The following is a 22500-nucleotide window of genomic DNA, read 5'->3' as shown; positions in this document are numbered from 1 at the left end:
TTCTGTTGGATTAAATGAGAAGCTCTTACCACTCATTTCAACTTGTAAAATCTCTTGCTTAGTAGAATAAAAAATTCGACAATATTTGTCTCCAAATAATAATTTATATCTTTTTTCTATTAACTGACCAATACTAAACAAACTTTTATCAATATCAGGCACATAAAGAGCCTCTGAAATTATTTTTGTACCTAAATTTGTTTTAATTGAAACAGACCCTTTTCCTTTTGCAGGAATACAATCACCATTCCCAATTCTGATTTTCTTATTTTCCATAGGAATGAACTCTTGAAAAAGATTTCTTTCATATGTCATGTGGTTTGTACAACCACTATCAATCATCCAAAAATCAGATTTTTTGGTTGAAAAACAAGTTGCCACAAATAAGTGGTCTTCTTCTTCTTCTTCAGTAGTGACTTGGGCAACTGTTTCATCTTTTTGAAATTTGCTTTTGCAAATCACAACTTCATGACCAAGTTGTTTGCAGTTCTTGCATTGTGCATCTGGTCTTTTCTAACATTTATATGGAGGATGTCCATTTTTTCCACAGTGCTGGCAAGGTGGGTAATTTTTCAAAAATTTACCCTTGCTTTGAGTTTTGTGGCTGGCTACTAATGCTCCTTCAACCATGCCATCTTGCCTCATAAGTGTCCTTTGTTCCTGAGCCTGCAAAGAATTTAACAATTCTACCAAGGTAATTTTGGACAGATCTTGTGTGTTTTCCAAGGTAGTTATACATGCTTCATATTATTCGGGCACTGTAACAAGAACTTTTTCAACAATTTTTATATCTTTAAATTCAGTGCCTAGTAATCTTACCTTGTTGACAATACCAAGCAATCTGTCAGAGTATTCCTTGACTGTTTCTGACTCTTTCATTCTCTGCAATTTGAATTTTCTCATTAAATTTAATACCTTCATTCCTCGTATTCTTTCATCTCCAGCATATTCTTTCTTCAGATAATTCCAAATATCTTTTGGTGATGTGAGAGTCATGATTTTCGTGAAAACAGTTGTCGAAACAGCAGCAAACAAAGTTGCTTTTGCCTTCGACTTAATGATTTTCTTTTCCTTGTGACTCTTGATCTGGGCCACGGTGGGATTATTTGGCAGCGGATTAATTTCATAATCCTCTTCCACGGCTTCCCAAAGATCAAGAACCTCTAAGTAAGTTTCCATTCTGATAGCCCATAGTTGATAATTCTCACCAACAAAAATAGGAGGAGCCATTCGTGAAAAACTATTTTCAGAATCCATTTTTCTACTCACAGGTCCTTCAAGAAGAAGGCTCTAGATACCAATTGTTGGTTTTTTAATAAAGAAATAAAGAAAATAACAGAGAAAGACTTTGAGAGAGAAAATATTGCAGTATTATCAAAGGGAATTATTTTATTAATAATTCAGAGACTTGCATTTATAAATATAATTCCTAACTAAAAATAGAAAAATAAGATACTAACTTATCAGCTTAATTCAAATAACAAATAAAAAGAACTAACTCTTAAATATAAGTTAAATATGACTCTAATAACATAATTTAAAAATTCTAAAAATAGCTAACTGTTTTATTTCTGCAATATCCTGAGACATATTCTCAACAATTATTTAAGCTAAGCTAATATACGTAGAAAAGATTAATTGTGATCTCCTGTAGGAGAAACTAATCATGTATATTCAAATGTCATTTTACTTATTGGTCTATCAAAATATTCCTTTCTGATCCATAGAGGCTTATTCGTCATATTGTTAGGAATTTATTTGTAAGTTATAAAAATTAATAAATTGTGAACCCACAATGATTTATTTACTTGTTGAGCGAGAGTTATCCTATACATGACACAAACTAGTATTTATATCTTATATGCCTCGTACGATAAGAACCTATATTATTACGTGATTCATGAGTTATTGCTTATAGGTTACTTATTTTAAAATAGATTCGATCACATAATGGTATATATATGCCCTATAGATCATATGCCCACATTCATAGGCTATTTGTCTGCATATAATAAATCATATAAATTATTTGCTTATAAAACACTCACATAGATTATTTTACATGTTCTATATATATATAGACTTCATAAAGGTATCAATATAATGCATGTGTAATGTTATTCACGAGATAATTATTTCTATATTATTTGCATTCTAGATTATTTTCTTGCTGGATATGCGCGGTATGAACCATTGCTAAAACGTTCTATGTTTCATAAAAATATATTTTTATGTTATAAACTTCAAAAATCTTAGCACATGTGTTATATGATTTAAGATTTATTTGGCCATATGTGAATTTTCTCACAAAATAATTAGTTATATGTATATATCTACATATCAAAAGTTGATTTTTCCTATAATACTAAAAGTATCATGATCTATTTGTTCTTATGTTATAAGTATAATAGATAATCTAATGTGTGACGTAACAAATATCACTATCCATAGACTATATAAAAAAAAACCTACTAATTAACAATGTGTTACATGATTCCTACCATGTTGTTAAAGTGATATCTATTATTTTTTTTTTAAAAAAAACAAAAATAGTAAATCTATTTGTGCATATGTTAAATGTTTAGGTTCTAGACAAAATATAGATTTATAACTTTATCGGTTTAAAATGTTCTCGGACGCATGCTCATATATCAAATTTAAGTTATTCATACATTATAATATTTTAAAGTCCGAGAGCTTATGTTTTTAGCAGTTTCACATCTCCCTTAATTACAAGTTTGTACGAAGTTTCAAATTAATTTTATTTATGAGGATTCTCTAGTGCACGTATTGTCATATAGACCACAACTTATTTACGCAAAAATAACAGTCTTCCTAGCTAAATTGTTCACATGTCAGACTCCTCGAAGGCCCACATATGCATGGGTTAAAGCCTTTCATTAATAACTAATTTGTTCACATGATTGCACACCCTTCATGTTCATTGTATTTATACTAGAAATTCTATGTGAGTGCTTGTTCATATTGCATACCATTTTAGCACACCTACACGAGTAAATAAGTACAACTCAGTTTCCCTATTGAGTTGCACTATACATTATGCTCTAGTTGATGAGATTTCCATTGAGCATTTTCTTGTTGATATGTTAAATACCTCATATGAGGCGTATGAGTTGAGTTTGGCTGATTTTAGGATGGTCCACTATAAGAAGGAAACTTTTCGAACACATTGAAAGGAGTCTTAGCTTTAGCCTTGGAAGTGTTAATTTCATTTGCGGGCGAATGTTTTGAAGGAGGGGAATGTAACACCTGACTTATTACAAGCCCGAATTTGAGAATTCTATTGTAATGCAACTTGTGTTTGGAAATATTAATTTTAAACTAATGTTTGTAAAAGTATATTTTTAGTCTTTTTTCAAAAATGTCTTAGATATTTATGGGAAAAAAAAATCTTAATTACTATAAATTTGTCTATTACCCTTATTTAGAAGAGGGAGTTGTGAAGGACGAACACATCTCCAAAAAGTTGTTCCAAATGTAAGTTAAGTTGTACCATGTTAGCCCACTTTATTCAACAAGTATTGTACAAGCATTTAAGTTGTAGGGTCCATTTTATTTAACAAGTATTGTACTACCATTGATAATACATAAGTATTAATTATAACTTTTCGTGTAATTTCTTTTAAGTCCCCACGTGTCTTTAAGGGCAAATTGGTCACTGAACCATATTATATGTGGCAACTTAATAGCCTAAAGTCCTTTGTGTCCATTAATATTGCTACACCTGTTAGGCAACATTTAAATCATCTCTATCTTCTTTGTTTTCTCATCTCTATCTTCTTTGTTTTCTCTCTTGAATATTAGAATTTTAGAATTAGAATAGTTGTTGCAAACATTCGAGGTTGTGATGATGATTTTCTTCTTTGTTTCTCCGAGAATGAGAAAATTGATAGTGTAAGAGAGCAATCGGACCTGTATCTTGGCGGGGCAACCCAGATGGAAGGTTATCCTGCAATCGGTGCTTGCAGTCATGGCGGTGATTCCAATCTCTCTTATCGTATTACAAATCTGAGCTTCAATGTTTAAATTTCTTAGGGTCTATTGAAAATCGCCTCTTTACCTCCACAAGATAGAGGTGAGACTACACTGACTTATTGTTGTTGCAGTTGGAAAATTCGCAGTTAAAAAAAATACACCAAAATTTCTCATAAAAGTAGCCTGAAGAATTCAACTACTTCAATACCACCTCAAGCCCACCTCTCAAAAATGGTCTCTTACTCTTCATAGAGGATTACACTTCAGGTTTGCCTAATTCTTCATTAGTTTTTTCCTCGGTTCATCTTAAAAAACTTTATTCTTTATTCAAAGTTCAGGTTTGCCCAATTCAAGATTTAGTAATAAAATGAAAAATATAGAAACATCCATATGTAGCCGCTTCTTCTTGCTTTCTTGTTCAATTACCATAGTTTCTTGATTTGAGATTTAGAAAATTGAAAACTGAAATGGAGATAAAGTTTATTTTTTGTTCATTAAAAATCTAAATTAGAGTAAGAGATAAAGTTTTTTTTTTCCATGAAAAATCGAAATTAGACTGCAGCATTTTGCTAATTTGCTATTTAAGGGTAAAATGATAACTATGTATGAGATTTTTTTAGCAAACCACGAACCCTTTTTCTTTTTTAATTCCAGATTGTTCGTCTGTCACTTTCTAGGCAAAGTCTCAGTGATCTCCTTAAAACCTTTTCATCTCCAAAAATATAAACTCTTTTTGGTATTTCATGTCCATCGTGTCTTATCATAACGACAATCATACAACTTCCTTTTTTTTCTTCACAAATTTCTCCAATCATGAATCCAAACATCACCAAAGAGTACCCTCTCGAGAGAGTGAAGCCAGGAACGATCGAGGTATTATACCTACACGTATCCATTCTCTATGGCTTACTTGAACAGAGACCAGAGACGTCTCTTTGATTCTAGGAACTTTCAGAATATCAAAAAATACTCATTCTGTTTGTTTTTTTTAGGAACTTTCAGAATATCATTTTTCTTCATACGTTCAACTTCTTACAAGTTGGGTATTCTCCTCTTAATTTCGTTCACTAAACATTTTGTTTTTTTTTTCCTATCATTTTCTGCATTTTCTTAATTATTTATTCCGTCTTTTTAAGTTCTCTTTGAATTTTTCATTTTTGGGCTGAATTTCATGGTTGCTTAGGTTGAATTGAACTCTTAGTGAAAACATATTATGATTGTAATTTCACTTGTTTTAGAATACTTTTCAAATTTTAAATTATGTGTGCGCTGCAATTTCAGCTTCATTGATATTTCCTGAATCTTCATCAAGCTGGCATATCTAGAGACCAGAGTACATACCACTAGAGGCCTTGGACGTTGTATGCTCGCTGGCTAAACATCAAGAGAAATTGGAGCGCTAACTATTCTTCACCAGGTTGTTCTTTACTTTCATTCTTCAAAGATAAGTCCTACTTACATGTCGAAGTATAGTTTGTCATAGACTTCATTGATAGTGGAACATGTTTGATAAAATGATAGAATTCTGTATTGCCTTGCTTTTTTCCTCTTTTATAGAATAATTCATTTTTTACTAGATTGGTGAAAACATGAATCAAGTTCTTTTAGCAAGAATGAAGTTGTAAAGGATTTGATTCTTCAATATCATCCACTTACAGATATAGTAATCTTCATATAACATTCTGCACTTTAAAATGATCCTCTGCTGAGTAGAGGCGAAGTTAAGATTTTGAGGTTATGAGTTCTGGATTCTAGAAAAGACAACTTATTGAGTTTTGGGCCAAAGCTACTTCATTTTGTTCAATCTGTGGACAAGCTTGTAGCTCTGCCTCAGAGTATTCTTGAAGATAAGTTTTTTTTTTCAAGTGTAGCGGATTACTACTTATTTCGGAATGAAATATGCTTAAATGAAACGACATGATTATTCAAAACTCTTATATCCGACCTCCCAACTTGCTCTGGTGGAGGCATAGTCATTGTTGTAGAGGGTTTGATAGCCCTTTTCTATGTTACTTGACTTTTCAAAATTGTTGTTGTTTCACCCGTGCTGGACATGCAACTGGTAATTTTAATTTATGTCAAGTTTTTCTATTTTCATCATTTGCACTTATTTGTGGAGGTATTCTGTGTTAATACTTCAGTTCTTGAACTAATTTTTATGTCGACTCATTCTCAAGTTCATTGAGAGTTATTCTATGCTTATTGTAGATCTCTAACTCATTTGATTCATGATTGGAGTTAAGGTTTGGAGGACAATTATTTTATTTCTCTAGAATTCATTTTCTACTCTCAACTTCAAAATTCAGCACAAGACTATCAAAGAATTGAGTTGAAGATTTGAAGAAAAAAATCCTAAGTGGCAAAAGGTAAGGTCAATCAACTTAACAAAATTCTGTTTATATTTTCCAAATATAATAAATCTTATTGTTCTTTTAAGAACCTAATAATAGCATAAGTGTACTGTCACCAGGGTGATTAGTCTTCCTTAATTGAACATTGATCGGTGATTCATGTATTTAAGATATTGGTACAATTTTCTCATCCTAACTCCTCTTTCTCTTTTACGTTTCTTATGGTTGCATATAAATGATTTTTATATCCATGGGTGTGTAAAGAACTCTAAATACATAATTTTGGATCTTGACCTTACAATATTTTAAAACTTTACAAGCAACTTATTTAATACGTACTAAATAATATACACTTATACTTGTTGATTTGTGGAGGTCATGAAAGTTTCCTACAAAAGATTGAGATTTTTCTTTTTTGCTCAGTGAACTATACATACAGATATAGTTCATAACTTCAACATCTCCATTCTAAGTTATCAAAAACTTGACGGGGTGATGCTTTCAGAATTGAGACGCAAATGTCTAACTCTATAAATACATGTAACAAAGTATAGTATGTATGGAGTAGCCAGCCTTTTGCGAACCTCGCCTATTTTAGAGTAACTCAACATACACATCAAATTCGAGTTCTACGAACCCCTTGCCAGCTTGAGCTAAGATGTTTCACCAAAGTAGATAATATCAATTTGCCGAGTTGAATTCCAAACATTATTTTCCAATTTCAAGAATGTTAAGATTGTCGGCTTCCTAATGACACGTTTGAAGACGTTTGTAAGATTTTCAAACATTTGAAGTTTCTACTAAAGAATGTAGTGGCATTGCAAAAGCTTATTATCGTAACAAAAAGAAGAAAATGTTTCACTTGTTCAAAGAACTGTGTTCTGACATTTATCACGGTTGACTAAGAAATTGTTAGACAATCGAAAATTACAACAAATTTCGTGATTGTTTATCAAGAGTTTGCTTAGCCAACCGTTATAAATAATCACAAAATTTGTTGTAGTGTTTCTAGCCGTTGCCATAAATACATATTTATCGAGAAAATATAAGATACTGGTTCAAGGTGCGCCTGCTTTCTGATACACAAATAAATTTTAGAAATAAGAAAAGAATTTAAAGAACATAGTAGATAGATAGAAGTAAGAAAAGAATTCAAAGGAGAGTGCCAAGAATCACATTAGATAGAAAAGTAATACTGCAAGGGAGGCACAACAAACAACTATTAATATTATAGCTTATCAAATAATAGACTAAAAAGGTCCATAACTTACTTGTAACAGTGAAGTATTTTTCCGCTTTCTTCACGTTGAGAAAATTTGACTTTGAGGAGCCTGTGAAATTCAATAGTAAATAAAATTGAAGAAACTCCTAACCTTACATCATTAAACACAGTCCAAATTTACTCGCTAATAGCAAAAGAGAAACTATAGAGATTCTTAGCAAATAGCTAAGTTATTTCGGACATAGCATCGAACACCTTTATTGTTTTTGTTATTTGTTGAATCCAAATATCATTCTTTTGATATTTGGAATAGACATGTAACAGTGCTTTAGGTTTAATCCATCTCTCGCCTTCTCTCGCATATGGCTGTATGTACCTTTTAGAGACAGAAAGAGCAAACTCAAGTTGCACGGTAAGGTAAGTATTCATTTTCACTATTAGCCTTTTGTTTCTTGGTTCATTTTGTTGACCGTTTCTATTCTTCCGAAAATTTGTTTTGACATTCAAAAATCGACTTGACCATGAAATCAGTAGACAATGAAGAAGAAACAGAGCAAGTAGTTTTAGAGCTCTTTATGTGTGTGGTGGTGTTGTATCAGGTAAATTATTATATCGTATTTTTATTATCATTTTTTGGTTATCTCTATTTGTTTTTTTATTATATCATTTTGATCACTGTATTTTGTTCCGCTAGATTGTTGGACAGATTGCAGGAGAAGCAACACAGTAAATTGGATAATGAAGCTTATTTGGATGAGAATCACATGCTATTTAAAAATATCCAGTTCCTTGTCGAAGTATTGCACCCTCTACTCTATTTTATTTCGTATGAAATCTCTTCTAATTGCTGATTTCTACACTTCAGAATCGCACAGATGGGCACATTGGATGATTCTTTTGACTATCCTTCATAATGTGGCATTTTTATTCAAGTTGAAAGAAGAGGTAAAGAAGCTTCAATCAATCCAGCAAGCTAAAAGTGGTGTTGACATAGTCTCTGAGATAAGGGTGAAGACTCATTATGCTACACCAATTGGTGCTGATCAAAGAATTGGCCAATACTTATCTAGCATCTTTAATTATTATTCATTCTTGTTAATGATGAGGTTTAGTTTTGAGGTTTATTGAAGAATCAAGGTAAGGCCTACCTACATTCTACCTTGATGAGATCCCACTTGTGGGATCAAACTAGGTATGTTGTTGTTATCGTCGCCAAATTAGTAATGTTTTACTCCATTTTTAAGATTCTTATATTTGAATTTGTGCATATGATGTGTCTTTTACTGTAGTCTACAAAGCTGATTGAATTGCCACATACTTTGTTAAGTGGTTGGGGAAGAGTACTCTTGGTTTGTCATATGGATTGGCCCTCAGTGAGGCTTTGATTGCACCTGCAATGCCCAGCACTACGACAAGAGCTAGTGGGGTATTTTTGCCTATTATTAAGTCTCTCACTTTCAGCTGGAAGTAAGCGTGGTGATCCCTCCTCCAGGAAGCTAGGATCTTACTTGATTCAATCTCAATTTCAGATATGCCTTTGTTTTGCCTGCTATAGATGTGTGGTGTGTCACATAATTAGATGACTTTAATGAAATGTAAAATACTCTCTATGGATACATGAATTAATATTGACCAAATAATCCTATTATTCAAGAATTCAATCTATATACACCAATGGTGAAAATAGTTTTTGAGCCATTAAGGTAACATTAAGTTTGTAACCTGGAAAATAAGGTTATTAGCATGCTAAAATAGGTTAAACTATTAAGTTATATCCATAGGGTAATTTTTGAGTGATCTTTGTCTGAAGACCGATATTTATCTTGAATTTGCAACAGAAGACATTATGCATTTGATCAAGTATTACTATCTTTTCGGTTGTGCATCTGTCTCTTTCAGGAATACATAACATATATGGGGTATGGAATGATGTCAGCTATATGAAGCTCTTAACCTGCAAATTCATTACCAAGAACTCAAATCTATCTAGAATTACTTTAATAGCTTCCATAACTAAAAGGGATAAAAATGAATTGTTTGGTTGTTGAAATAGCTTTACCTGTCAGCACTTTTAATTATTTTTTTTGCCTTTAAAAACAATGAAAAACAACTTTATCACATGTTGTTTTGTATTTTTATATTAAAATTAGCTATATGTTAAAAAATAGATGTCAAAAATATGTGTGGAAATATAATCCTCTAGCATTTTGATATTCTCAACTCTCAAGTGTATAAAAGATCTTGATTCTGGAGAAGAACAAAGGGATATAGAGGCATTTCGATATTGTTGTGGTGATTTCGAACATTTTCAACATGTAGGTTGAAAAATCTGATGCGAAGTCTCTGCTGACCAAACTGTCTAGAATATGTGTGCATTCTTCCTGCTTCTCGAGTTCTTGGTTACATTGCTTGGCTGATTATCCCTCGTGCAATAGACATAATATATATGTTGATATTCTATCATGTTGTTATATATATATATATATATATATATATATATATATATATATATATATATAACATGTGTGCTTATTTGTCGTTCAATTGGAAAATAAGGGTAGTATAAGCCAACTAAACCAGAGAGCACGTAGTGGAAGCATATCTTTCTATCCCCCGCAAAAGCTAAGGAAAACATGTAGTGGAGGTCTATATTTCTATCCCCTGCAAAAGCTAAGGATACCATCTCTAACTTGTTAGCATGGACGCCGATGTACTTGAAAAGAGTTAAGTTTTAAGCTTCTAATTATCTCTACATATTTCTAGACATTTTAATTACCTAAACTTGGTTTTTGTGATTGTACTGTTGAAAATATATTTATATGTATAATAGTAGAGTTATTCAGTTATTAATCTCTCAATATACATGCTCCAATTTCTTGGATATGGAAGAAAAATGGCATTACAATGTACGATTCTTTAGAATATGTATTCACAATAGTTCAATCCTTTGAGCTGCATGTTGAATTTTTAGTCCACTGTCTTGGTGGATCAATAGCTAATCCTTGGAATTCATCTGATCCATAAATTTGATTTGGGTAATAAGATTAGTATCGTAGTTTGGTAATCTTTAATTTTGCAAGTATATAGACAATGTTAACATAAAAATGGACCCATTTGCATATGTTTTTATCTGTGAGATTTGAATTGGTGGTAAGTGAGTGGATATCAATATTTTAAGAAAAAAATCAGAAAATCACCCAAGAATTAGATCCAAAATTGACAACACATCTACCTCCAATAGAAACGAAAATCAGGGGGAAAAGGGGTGAGAAAAATAAGAAAATCAAAACAAAAGAGTGAGAAGATTAAGAAAACTAAATACTTATAAGAAGAAAAGCAAATATTTTAATCTGAAGACCAAAAGACTTACCAGTTTAAACCTTCTCTTGAAAGAGATTGAAAGAGCTCTAATTACCCTTAGCCTTAGATCAGCCCAAATCAATCTCAATTGCTCACACGTAGAAATAAAAATCCTTCACTTGTTAATACCCAATCAAATTGAGCCACAAAGGGCCAAAGTTATGAGGCCTTATAGTACAACTTAAAATGCTTTTGATATTATAGACTTATAGTACAACTTGAAATGCTTTTGCTACCAAACTCTGCATTGATTGTTAGAGGTGAACACTTTGCATATAATATAAACAAATAATTATTATATTATACAGTTTTGTACAATAAATTTTTTATTATAGTCATGTTGGGCCCGTGCAATGCACAGGCATCCCCATCTAGTATTATTTATAAGAGTTTATAGTTTATTTATATTTTAATGGAGATTGTGAAACCAGTTATATTAAAGAATTATTATTTTATGAGGTATGATTTATTCAAAATAATTTTCTATTAATTAAAATATATGTAAAAAGAGATATGTATTTTACCACGAACTTATGCAATACCTAATACTTATATAAGGGGATAAAAAAAAAATTAAGTTGAAACCACCACTTCCACGTGGAAGTGGTGGAAGTGGTGGAATAGTGTAGCAAATATATGTGTCATCCTTTAAGATAGTGGTTAATTGAAGGCTATTCTTATTTTATATAAACATAATCCCACATCTACAATTTTAGGCATTTTCCTTTCATTTTTAGTTGCACCTCCGGAAAATAATATCCTATATACAATAACATGTAGCCTTTATGTGCAAATAGATAAGTTCCATCAAATTTACATCAAGTTTTTCTTAGACCTAATATAGGAGTTATCCATTAAGGAAGTACGGTGTGTGCTATACATATATACATAAAGTTTCATACATGAGTTTTAAATAATTTTCTCCATTTCTTTTTCCTTAACAAGGGAAAGTCCAAGTGTGCTGCTAGCTAAAAAGATGATGTAGTTGTTGAAGTGGCTATTTAAAGAGAGGAAAAAGTTTTACGACGATTCTTCAGAAATAAAATTATGTACTCGTGTTGAAGAAGTTTTTGGTAGGAAAAAATATTTCAACTCTTTATTCAATCACAGCAGGGAAATTGATAATCTATAGCATGCTATTCAAGCCTATATTCAAGGTATGTTAAGGTAAAATTCTCTTTTGCATATCGTAGGAAATCTAAAAATTTATAGATCATCGAATGAGTTATTGTTATGACTATTCTATTCCTAGAAAGACCCTATGTGAAGGGCATTGGGAAGTCAACTGATGTTATGGTTTGATTCTATCGTATTGTTCTTATACTTGTATCATTGTGAAGTGTGTTGCTGGTAAAGTTATCCTCCGTCAATTTTCTTATTTCTTATGTCTGTTCGCGAGCTATTTTCCTAAGTTTAAAGCTCAAATATTGGAGAATTATCATGTTATACACAGGGGAGTTGTTAAGTCATTCTTTCTTGTCAAAACCTTTTACAAAAAATGTTATTTGAAAATGATACTAATATTAAAACTTGTACTCTATTATTTTTGTTTTATGATTGTCAATCAACATATTTCTGAAACGGACTATACAATTATCAATTGGGAGTCATTCGTATAAATCAAGTTAAGCAGGTTAGTCTCCTTTTACGTTTCTAGATGAATGATTTTCTAACTTGAAGTCGAGTCAAGAGCTTCGAATCCATTACGAGTCTGTAGACCTAAATGGTTGTACGGAAGTTAAATGAATTCATGAAAACATCATTTAAGAACCTTGAGTTCTTGTTGAATATCCTCAGGTTTAAGTTACCTTTCTGAAATCGAGTTAGGCACTTAGGTCTATTCTAAAAGTATATGAGGTTCTATGAGGCATTTACATGTTATATGAAAGTGAAGACAGAATTATGAGAACATGAGTTCCAACGGGCCAAGGTTGGCAACATGAGTATAGTAACATATATGCATTACGCATCCATGACATGACATGCTATGCATTCTACTTCCGAGCTATAATTGGGAGGTATGAGGCCTATTGACTATATTTATATCTATGAGACATAGATGGCCACAAGTTGGCGAATATGATGCCGATTTGCAACCGAAAAGCACCACCATTGCTAGCATTTGGTTGGGTATGTCATGCATATATATATATATATGTACTCATGACATACGATTAAACAAGCATATCATGCATATTTGGTTACTAGGAGGTCAGATGTCAGCCATAGAGGCTATCAGAGTTTCAGTTTCAGGTGGTATCTCTGTTACCCTTTCTATCATAGCTATTTATGACATCATTTTCTGCCTTACATACCAGTACATCTTCATTCGTACTGACGTCCCATTGTCTGTGGATGCTTCTTGTCGTGCTGCAGGTTTGGACAAATGTCTTTATCGGCCTTTGCCATATGGGTGTTGTCTCAGCTGAGGATTGGTAAGCTCCATTATTTTTGGAGCTGTTGGTTGTTTATAGATTTTACATACTTGAGTTTTTGTATATAGTTGTTGGCATCGTTGGGGACTTATCCCAATCAGTTGAGTTATAGTATTCGTAGAGACTTGTGGACATTTTTGGTTGGGTCTTCTCAGCTTTCATTTATAGCCTTATCGGTTTATTGTATTCATGGTCTCATATGTTGCCTCGTCGGCATGCTAGTTCTTTATCAGTAAGATGGCCTTGCCAGCCTACTTTATGCCCTTCATATTGTGAGACCTTGCTGATCTAATTATCGTGTTTCAGCCGGTTATTGTGGCCGCCTTGTCGGCCTTTACTGTTTCATTTCCTTTATGTGTTGGTTCGCTCGATCAAGTGAGGCACTGGGTTTCTATTGCACCTCATCCATTTTGGGGCGTGACATTAACACCCCAAATGATCTAGTCTAAACAGGTACAAGAGCTACTAAGAGTACAAACATGACATAATAAATAAAAGACACAGCTTCCACCATGCGTAAGAAAAAGTAGAAGATGTTGGAGAATTCATCGTCTTCATCTAATGAAACATCACCAAACTTTATCCAGACTATGCGAAAAAGGCATAACTAGAGTAGTATCACTACAAAATCACACGTAATGGTAGGCATTATCGGTCAAACCGATGCTCACCGCATAACCTAAGAAAACAACTAGTAAGAATATGCAATAAGCCACTCGCTTCTCCACCATTACCCTCTCTGGAATCCCTCAGAATTACACTAGCACCCTTACTACTAACTACCTTCTCAGTCAACCTACTTACTAGGTTCTTGATCTTAGCCTAACCATCCTAATGCATAGAAGAGTCCACGAATACAACTACAATCATTCCGACTAACCACCCACGACATACCCTTACTTTCTCTTCTATATTAACCAGCCCTTGCCACATGGTACATTACATCAAGCTTTCTAATTACCAACCACGAATCCCTTCCTCCAAGGTGAAATCTACCTAAGTATTTACATCATGTACACTACCCCTACTTCTCGCCCTTGCAACACACGGACAACCCTTACTCTCAATTATTACGACCCTTGAACCCTTGGCCTTTTCGATTTATTCAACTACGAGATATGTAACAAGTTTACTCAACATAGAAGGCCAATCAGATATAAGTCCTCATAATCATATAACAACTCCGCGAAAAAACAATATCAATTATTCTTATGAACCACGTTCAATTTCACAATCCTCAAGATTAACAATTATGTCAAGTCATTGGTCATCTCGTGGGACCCAAACCCAAATTGTTAGCATATCGGAACTTGGTACCCGATCTAATGTTTATGCTAGAACGTGGTAACCGATCCCATATTTATGCCGAAACGTGGCAACCGATCCAAGTTAGTGTGTCGGAATGCAACACCTGATCCATTCAACAAGAAACAATCACAATCACAAATATATTCTCATAATCATACAATCAAGTCTTGATTCCTGGCATACATCATTCAATTATTCTCACATACGATTAGTGTGATCCATAACTCAACCTTTGCATACATAAACACATTATAATGACATAATACTGACATACATCACACAATTATATATTCACAACCATCACAATGAAGTATTAATCGACAAATATCACTTAACAATAACTCGACCATACTTAGCCCTAGTTCATCATCTAAGGCTTCTTCCTATGATTAAATCATCTTTTGTTCGGTGCATGAAGGCCTACACATAAATCCTACCATTGATTTTTATTATACTACGCAACGAGCACAAATATATAATTACTCAGTTAATAAAACCTAGCCTACCAGAGCGCCAAGCAGCTGCACGGGGTTTTGGCTTCGATTTTTGTTTCCGGACTTTGTGATGGTGATCTTGACCGAAAATCTGCAATCCATCGATCTCCTTACGCTAGAGAACTCATTCTCCTTCCTTCCCAAGCTTAAAGCAGCTTTTTGGGGTTTCTAGGGTGGTTTACGGCTAAATTAGGTATTTTAGGAAGAATGAGAAAAGAAGATTTCGCGTTATTTACATTTACTCTCGCCTATCCCGCTCTGGCTCTAGTTTACCCAGCCGTGGCGCCGTCGCCTTAGTGGCATCTGGCCCGCCCTGCCAGGACAGTGGCCCAGAAATTTCCCAAAGTTTTATTTTCCTAAATAATGACGGTTCGGGTCATTACAATAGATACCAATTTACCCCTCGTTCGTCCCCGAACGACTAGTGCACGGATCATCACACGCCCTATTTCGGGTTACTTCTAAACTAAAGAGTTGGTCCACAACGGAAACCATGACGGATGGTGACTCTTCCAAATCGAAACACAAAAGATGCTATACTCAAGGGGTTGGTTAGGAGTTTTTAAGGCAACACACGAAGAAACAAACACGTTCCAACTTACATAGCTTGATCCTGCCAGGGCGGCAACACTTCCGCTAAGGCGGGGCCGCTCTGGTGAGAATACTCCCGCTAGAGCGGGAGATCGAGATACAGTACATAGGGTGAAAAGATCATTTTTCCCCATTCCTTACTAAACTTTCCCAAAAATCTCAAAAACACTCTCAATCACTTCGGTCCGACATCACTTCTAAGGTAATGTTCTTGCTCCCTATTATCTTTACTTCAATACTTAATTAACAACGATTGCATGAGGATAATTGATTGATTAGGAATGCCTTAGGGTAGTTATTTAAAATTGTCAAAATAGGTTGTTTGATTTGCTAGGAGATCATAGCATGGATACTTCCCTTACGTCCCCGATGTCTCTACAACGTCCTGGGCGTAAGGATTTCGTAAAAATACGGTCGAATTTGTACCAAAATGGGTGGGGGGAAGTTCAAAGGTCTCTTGGTGTAAAACTTAATTTTGGACATTATTTAGGGTTATTTTGCGAAGAATAACTGCATATTTAGGTTCTAGGGTAGTTAATATACTTTGATCTGCTGAAATTCTGTCAAAAACAAGGATTTTGGGACGAAGAGGCGCCATGATTGCACCTGGTGTTCGTCCCAGATGAAGGCTGACTGCTGTGGCGGGATACGGGGAAACAATGGCCTGGTCCCCTTAACTCAGAAATTTCCCTCTTCCCCTTCCAACCTTAAACTTTCTATTTCTATCGCGTTCTAACGTTAATCTTTCATAACTTGCAGGCTTATCTAATGACAGGTCTAAAAGAAGAAAATCTTCCCTTTGTCCGATTTCCCGACACTGCTAGTTGAGAGATATTTAATGACTTTCGGAACAACAAGTTTTGCTGTGAGAGGGGATTCATCTTACTCAGGCCGGAGGAGAAAGAGCCTGCCTTCTATGCTCGCCTGATGGAGTTCGGGTGGGCTCCACAGACCGAGGCTCCCCCTGCCGCACGTACCGACTGGGTGAGGGAGTTCAATGTTATCCTGCCCACCGTCCACTAGGACGACCCTCACCCCATCATCCGCATCCAGGGAGTTGACATCCCTTTGAACACCACTGCCATAAATGAGGTACTAGAATTATCCGAGGCCTCAAACACTGAGTACGAGGGTAAGCTGAGGTAGATGGATCTGGGTTGGCTGAGGGACACACTGGTGCAGCCTGCACACCGGGATAGAGTTTATTGGCCTACTGCTGAGGGTATTACTAGTGCGGACTGGTCACCGGATGCTAAGAGGTGGCTTCACTTGGTCACTAGGAGGATTCACCCATCGGGCAACCGCACAAACGTGACATATCCTCGGGCCTTGCTGGTGGCGTGTGCGGTGCAGGACATTGAGCTGAATGTGGGGGCACAGATTATTTCTGAGTGGAAGATGTTCTATCGGGGTAACAAGAAGGCTTTCTTCCTACTAGGACTTATCATTGTATTGTGCAAATAGGCGGGGGTTCCCCTCCTAGATTCTGATGAGGTACTTCATATAGATCCCCCCCCCCTTTACCCTCTTTTGGTTAGACAAGGCTCTACTTCTCAAAGGAAAAGAAGGAGGACAGACAGGGCCACCAGCAGTTAGGTGGCTGCGGAGTCGGATGACGAGAGAGGCAACAATACTCGTCCCACCTGGTCCCAGCCCCCACTCTCAGGTGCACAGGTAGAGGAGGACTTGTCAACTGTTCGGAGGAGATTGAGGCACCCTATTGCTGACACCGCTCTGATTTCCCCCAACACCGCCCTAGAGCTTGAGATACTCCGTCGCGAGCTACACCAAGAGAGAAGGAAGGGTCTGGAGAGGGACCGTCTGCTGGTCCGAATATGGAAGGCGGTGAAGATCATGTTCACTTGCGTCGCCCCCGAACAGGATATTCCCATAGTCGATAAAGGAGATTTTCGACAATTCTCTTGCCTGGAGGAGGCCATGACAGGCCTGGTGCCCCCGGAAGATCTAGACTCTGACGATGACACCTCCCTGTCCCAGGGTTCTTGACTTGTTTTCTCGCCCTTCTTAGGCTTGTAATTTAGAACAAAACATTATTTTTATCTTTTCACCTTTCCTTATGTTTTTGTAGCACGTGGATGCTAGTTTTTCAGTTGTTTTTTGTAGTACATAATCAATTTCTAAGTTTTATAATCTATTCTCGATTTGCTGAACACTAATGAATTGCAGGGGTTAGCCGGAATACCATTTGGGGTTTATTCGGGTAACTTTGAAAACAGAGGAGGCAGGCTGAGGTTCTGCCTTGCCCCGTCCCGCTCTGGCGGTCTCACCCTGGCGGGAATAATCCTGCCCCAGTGGCTCAGACGGAACCAGAACTCAGACCAAAAATTTTCTGGGGTTTTTCTCTTTAATAAATTTCACAAAGGTTCCTAGCTTTACCAAGCCATTTTAGGATAATTCTCTAAGCTAGGAAAAATCATTGTCTACCCCAAGTCAATCTCACCATACACGAACCAACTCATTCTCGTTAATTCAGCACCACAATTCACACATCCCCAGGATACACCAGACACTCACACAGTTATTACACAAGTGCAAGACACATTCAGATCTTCCTTACGAATTACCTCGTAGCTTAATCTAACCATTGCATCAAACCTAGTCAGGATCTTCTTTTCACCACAAGTTTCAAGATACCCAAGCATTTACAACTGGCATATTCATTAACTAGGCCAACATGATGCTTATTTCAAAGTTCAGACACCCTTTATTGTGCACCTAATCACATCATCACATTCAAGCAATTACAATTTCACATTCACAGTTAATTCAGACAACAAGAAGCACATATTCATAATTTCCAAGATACAATTCACAGATAAGTCCAAATTATTAGTTAATTCGCTCCATGGATGACCATTCTTGATCATCCATGCAATTACACAACCCCTAGGGCCAAATACCAATTGGAACCTTCTCAGTTCCAATTTGCTTTGCTTGTGGCCCCTCAGTCGTGACCACGACGTTCGAGTTCACTTTGTTGAGATACCAATTGGATTTAACTCATAACACAAGTGACACACGCACGAAAAGATAGAAAGAAGGTGGAACGACTTCCTAGAATGCTTCCTAGCTTCTTGAAGATTACATGTGGACGTCAACACACCAATCCGCAGGAGTCTAGTTCACATTTTGCTCTTGTACTGGGAGATTGATAACCGGGGCTCTGATACCCAATTGTCATGACCCAACCAATCGGGTAGTGCGGGCACCCACTCTAACACCTAAGTAAGAGAACCCTCATATCTTAATAGTTAAAATGTGCGGAAAAGTAAATAAAATGGAGACGAATGAAATAATAGTGTTTTTATAAATAGAAACCTTCTTAAACAAATTTGAGTTAAGACTTGTAAAGTAATTAACGCCCCCAGTGATCCAGTTTAAACGTACACGAGCTACTAAGAGTACAAATAAGACATATTAAATAAAAGACACAGCTTCCACCATGCGGAAGGAAAAGTAGAAACTATTCATCGTCTTCATCTAATGAAACATCACAAATCTGCATCCAGACTATGCCAAAAAGGCATAGAAAGAGTAGTATCAGTACAAAATCACACGTTCTGGTAGGCATCATCGATCAACCCGACACCCATCGCATAACATAAGAAAACAACTAGCAAGAATATGCAATAAACCACTCACTTCTCCACCTTTACCCTCTCTAGAATACCTCAGAATTACACTAGCACCCTTACTACTAACCACCTTCTCAGTCAACCTACTTACTAGGTTCTTGATCTTAGCCTAACCATCCTAATGCATAGAGGAGTACACGAATACAACTACAAGTATTCCGACTAACCACCTACGACATACCCTTACTTTCTCTTCTATATCACCCTGCCCTTGCCACATGGTACATTACATCAAGCTTTCTAACTACCAACCACGAATCCCTTCCTCCAAGGTGAAATCCACCTAAGTATTTATTTCACGTACACTACCCCCACTTCTCACCCTTGCAACACACGAACAACCCTTACTCTCAATTATTATGACCCTTGATCCTTTGGCCTTCCCGATTCATTCAACAACGAGATACGTAACAAGTTTACTCAACATAGAAGGTCAATCCGATATAAGTACTCATAACCATATAACAACTCCGGGGAAAAAACAATATCAATTATCATTACGAACCACATTCAATTTCATAATCCTCAAGATATACAATTATGTCAAGTCATTGGTTCTCTAATGGGACCCAAACCCAAACTGTTAGCTGATATACCGTGAGTTTACGGTATTTCTAATACATTTCACTTACAAGTTGTGTGTGTCTAGGGCTTTTTTATATTGGTTTTTATGGTTTTTATCATGTTTTGCAGGAAAGGTGTTCAGGCGCGGAAGTTTAGAGACAGCTAAAGGAAATGCAGAAAAAGAACATCCACAGAGGTGATCTACGGACCGTAGGTCCATCCACGGTCCGTAGGTTATGATCGTAGATCAGCAGGCATGGTATTGAGGACAAATCAGGGAAGTCTGACCAAGTGTGGAACCACGGTGCTCATTGACGGTCCGTAGATTAATCTACGGACCGTACTGTTGATCCGTAGAGTGAGACTGCGAGGGTTCCAGTACCTGATTTTTGAAGATTCTAAGTATGGAGCTACGGAGGGGATTGACGGACCGTAGGTCGATCTACGGTCCGTACTGCTGGTCCGTCGTTTGCTTCAGAGAAGCTGATTTTTGGAAGCTTAATTATTTTCTAAGTCCCGAGTGACGGAAGGGACTTACGGACCGTAGATCCATGGACGGTCCGTAAGTCGGTCTCGTGGATTGAAGACGCGTACCTGAACAAAACTTTCCTTAATTTGTTTCTTTTTTTATTTAGGATTTGTTTTCTATAAATAGGACATGTAAACCTCATTTTTGGGGGTTAGACACTATTATTCTATTTTTGCTTTGTAACTTTGGAGATTAATTTGCAACTCTAGCAATTATTGATTTCCCAAGTTCGTTTTGAAGATTTTGGCTTTGCAATTCAAGTAAAATTTCTGGGTTTATTATTCTCTCTACGTAAGTTCATGATTTCTTCATCTAAAATTATGAATTGTTTTATTGCCAATATGAGTAACTAAATCCACAAATAGAGTTGTGGGAACCATGATCGATTAACAAAGTATGAATAGTAAATAAGTAATTCTTGACTAGTATTTTGCATGCATTGATAATTCTTTCGTTTAGAAGTCTTTTTAACGGTGGCCAACATTAGAACTCGCCTTGTTACTACTTGTCGGACCAATGAGGTAATTAACAAGAAAAAAATTATCAATATAGATTTAGTGTGATACTATCTAATAGGCTAGTGTCGATTGGTGCGAAGTAATAACTAAGCCAAACATCGATTATGATGTCTAATATGAGGTAAAGGTAAGGGTTAGTAAATTATACACACGTAGCCGGACCAAGGTGCGGGGTGAAATTCTCTAAATGCCGAACCAAGGATTTAGAGATACCTAACTTATCACTTTGCATGTAATACACTAGAAAAAGATTGCTATTACTAGGATCACTGCGTTATGAGATTGTGGGGAACACGTATACCCTAGTTATTTCTTTTATCTTGATAACAACCAAAGTTGCGTTTGATTATTGATTACTTATTAAGTTCTTACTATTTGTTTCACACAAGCACAACCCCCCTTTTATTACCTGTTTCTGGGAATAATTTGACTAATTGAATATAATTGTTAGTTAAAGGAAAGTCTAAACCATTTTCCTCGTGAGATCGATCCCAACCTACAAGTTGGGTTCTTTACTTGATAACGATCGTTTATGCTTCTGTAAGGAGGTGTAATTTGAGCGTATCAAATTTTGGCGCCGCTGCCGGGGTATCTGGCTTTTAGATTTAGTTTTAACTACATTATTGAACGTTAGTCAAATATTTCCTAATTTTACTTTTTTCTTTGTTTTTGTCTCTCTCAGGTTCCGACTCTAGTGTATGCCAAGTACACGGAGCCAAGGCGAACCACTTACTCCGTACGATCCAGAGTTGAACAGAACTTTGCGAAGAATGAACAATCAAGGACTTCCAGTTCATCCTATCAGAGGAAATCTAGATGAAGCAGTTGAGTTACATCAACCAAGAGTAGTTGGTGGGGAAAACCGGGGTCTAGCTGAAAATCAATTGGGAGATGCAGTGAGAGTATATGGTCCACCAGGCCCACAACAACATGACAACTATCAGGGCAACATCGACATAGCAGACTCCGATGGACCCATTGTCCTACCTCCTCTACCTCCAGGGTACACATTTAAGGTGACTAGTAGTTTGATGCAGATGCTTACAGCACGAGGCTTATTTTCAGGATCGCCATCGGAGGATCCATATGCTCACTTGGCCAAGCTAAGGGTGGTTTGCAAAAGTTGTGTAGGTAGACCAGACTTGGATATGAATGTCATTGGATTACGAGTGTTCCCTCTGTCACTGACAGGCGATGCTGCAGTATGGTTCACTGAGCTTCCTTATAACTCAATTTTCACATGGGACCAACTAGAAGAGATGTTTAAAGCAAAGTACTATCCAGTGTCTAAGAAGCTCAATCACAAAGATAGGGTCAACAATTTTGTGGCATTACCTGGAGAGTCTGTGAGTAGCTCGTGGGACAGATTCACTGCTTTCGTAAGAAGTGTCCCAAACCATCGTATTGATGATGAGTCACTGAAGGAATATTTCTATCGAAGACAAGATGATAACAATAAAGCAGTACTTGACACTT

General features: G+C 36.0%; 1 protein-coding gene across 1 annotated transcript; it reads right to left on the bottom strand.

Annotated features, from left to right (window-relative positions):
- Positions 1-513: 513 nt before the first annotated feature.
- LOC125840602 (uncharacterized) lies at positions 514-1257 on the bottom strand. Its single transcript, XM_049519569.1, has 2 exons — positions 820-1257; positions 514-666 (listed from the first exon to the last, which is right to left on the bottom strand). Exons 1-2 carry the CDS (start codon positions 1255-1257, stop codon positions 514-516), a joined length of 591 nt encoding a protein of 196 aa, XP_049375526.1.
- Between the last annotated feature and the right edge of the window lie 21243 nt (positions 1258-22500).

This window comes from Solanum verrucosum, unplaced genomic scaffold (assembly GCF_900185275.1).
Source record: "Solanum verrucosum unplaced genomic scaffold, falcon-dt-bn FXZP01000188.1, whole genome shotgun sequence".
Taxonomy (NCBI): Eukaryota; Viridiplantae; Streptophyta; class Magnoliopsida; order Solanales; family Solanaceae; genus Solanum; species Solanum verrucosum.
The sequence above is the reverse complement of the archived record's forward strand: the minus strand, read 5'-3'. Positions and strand labels throughout refer to the sequence as shown.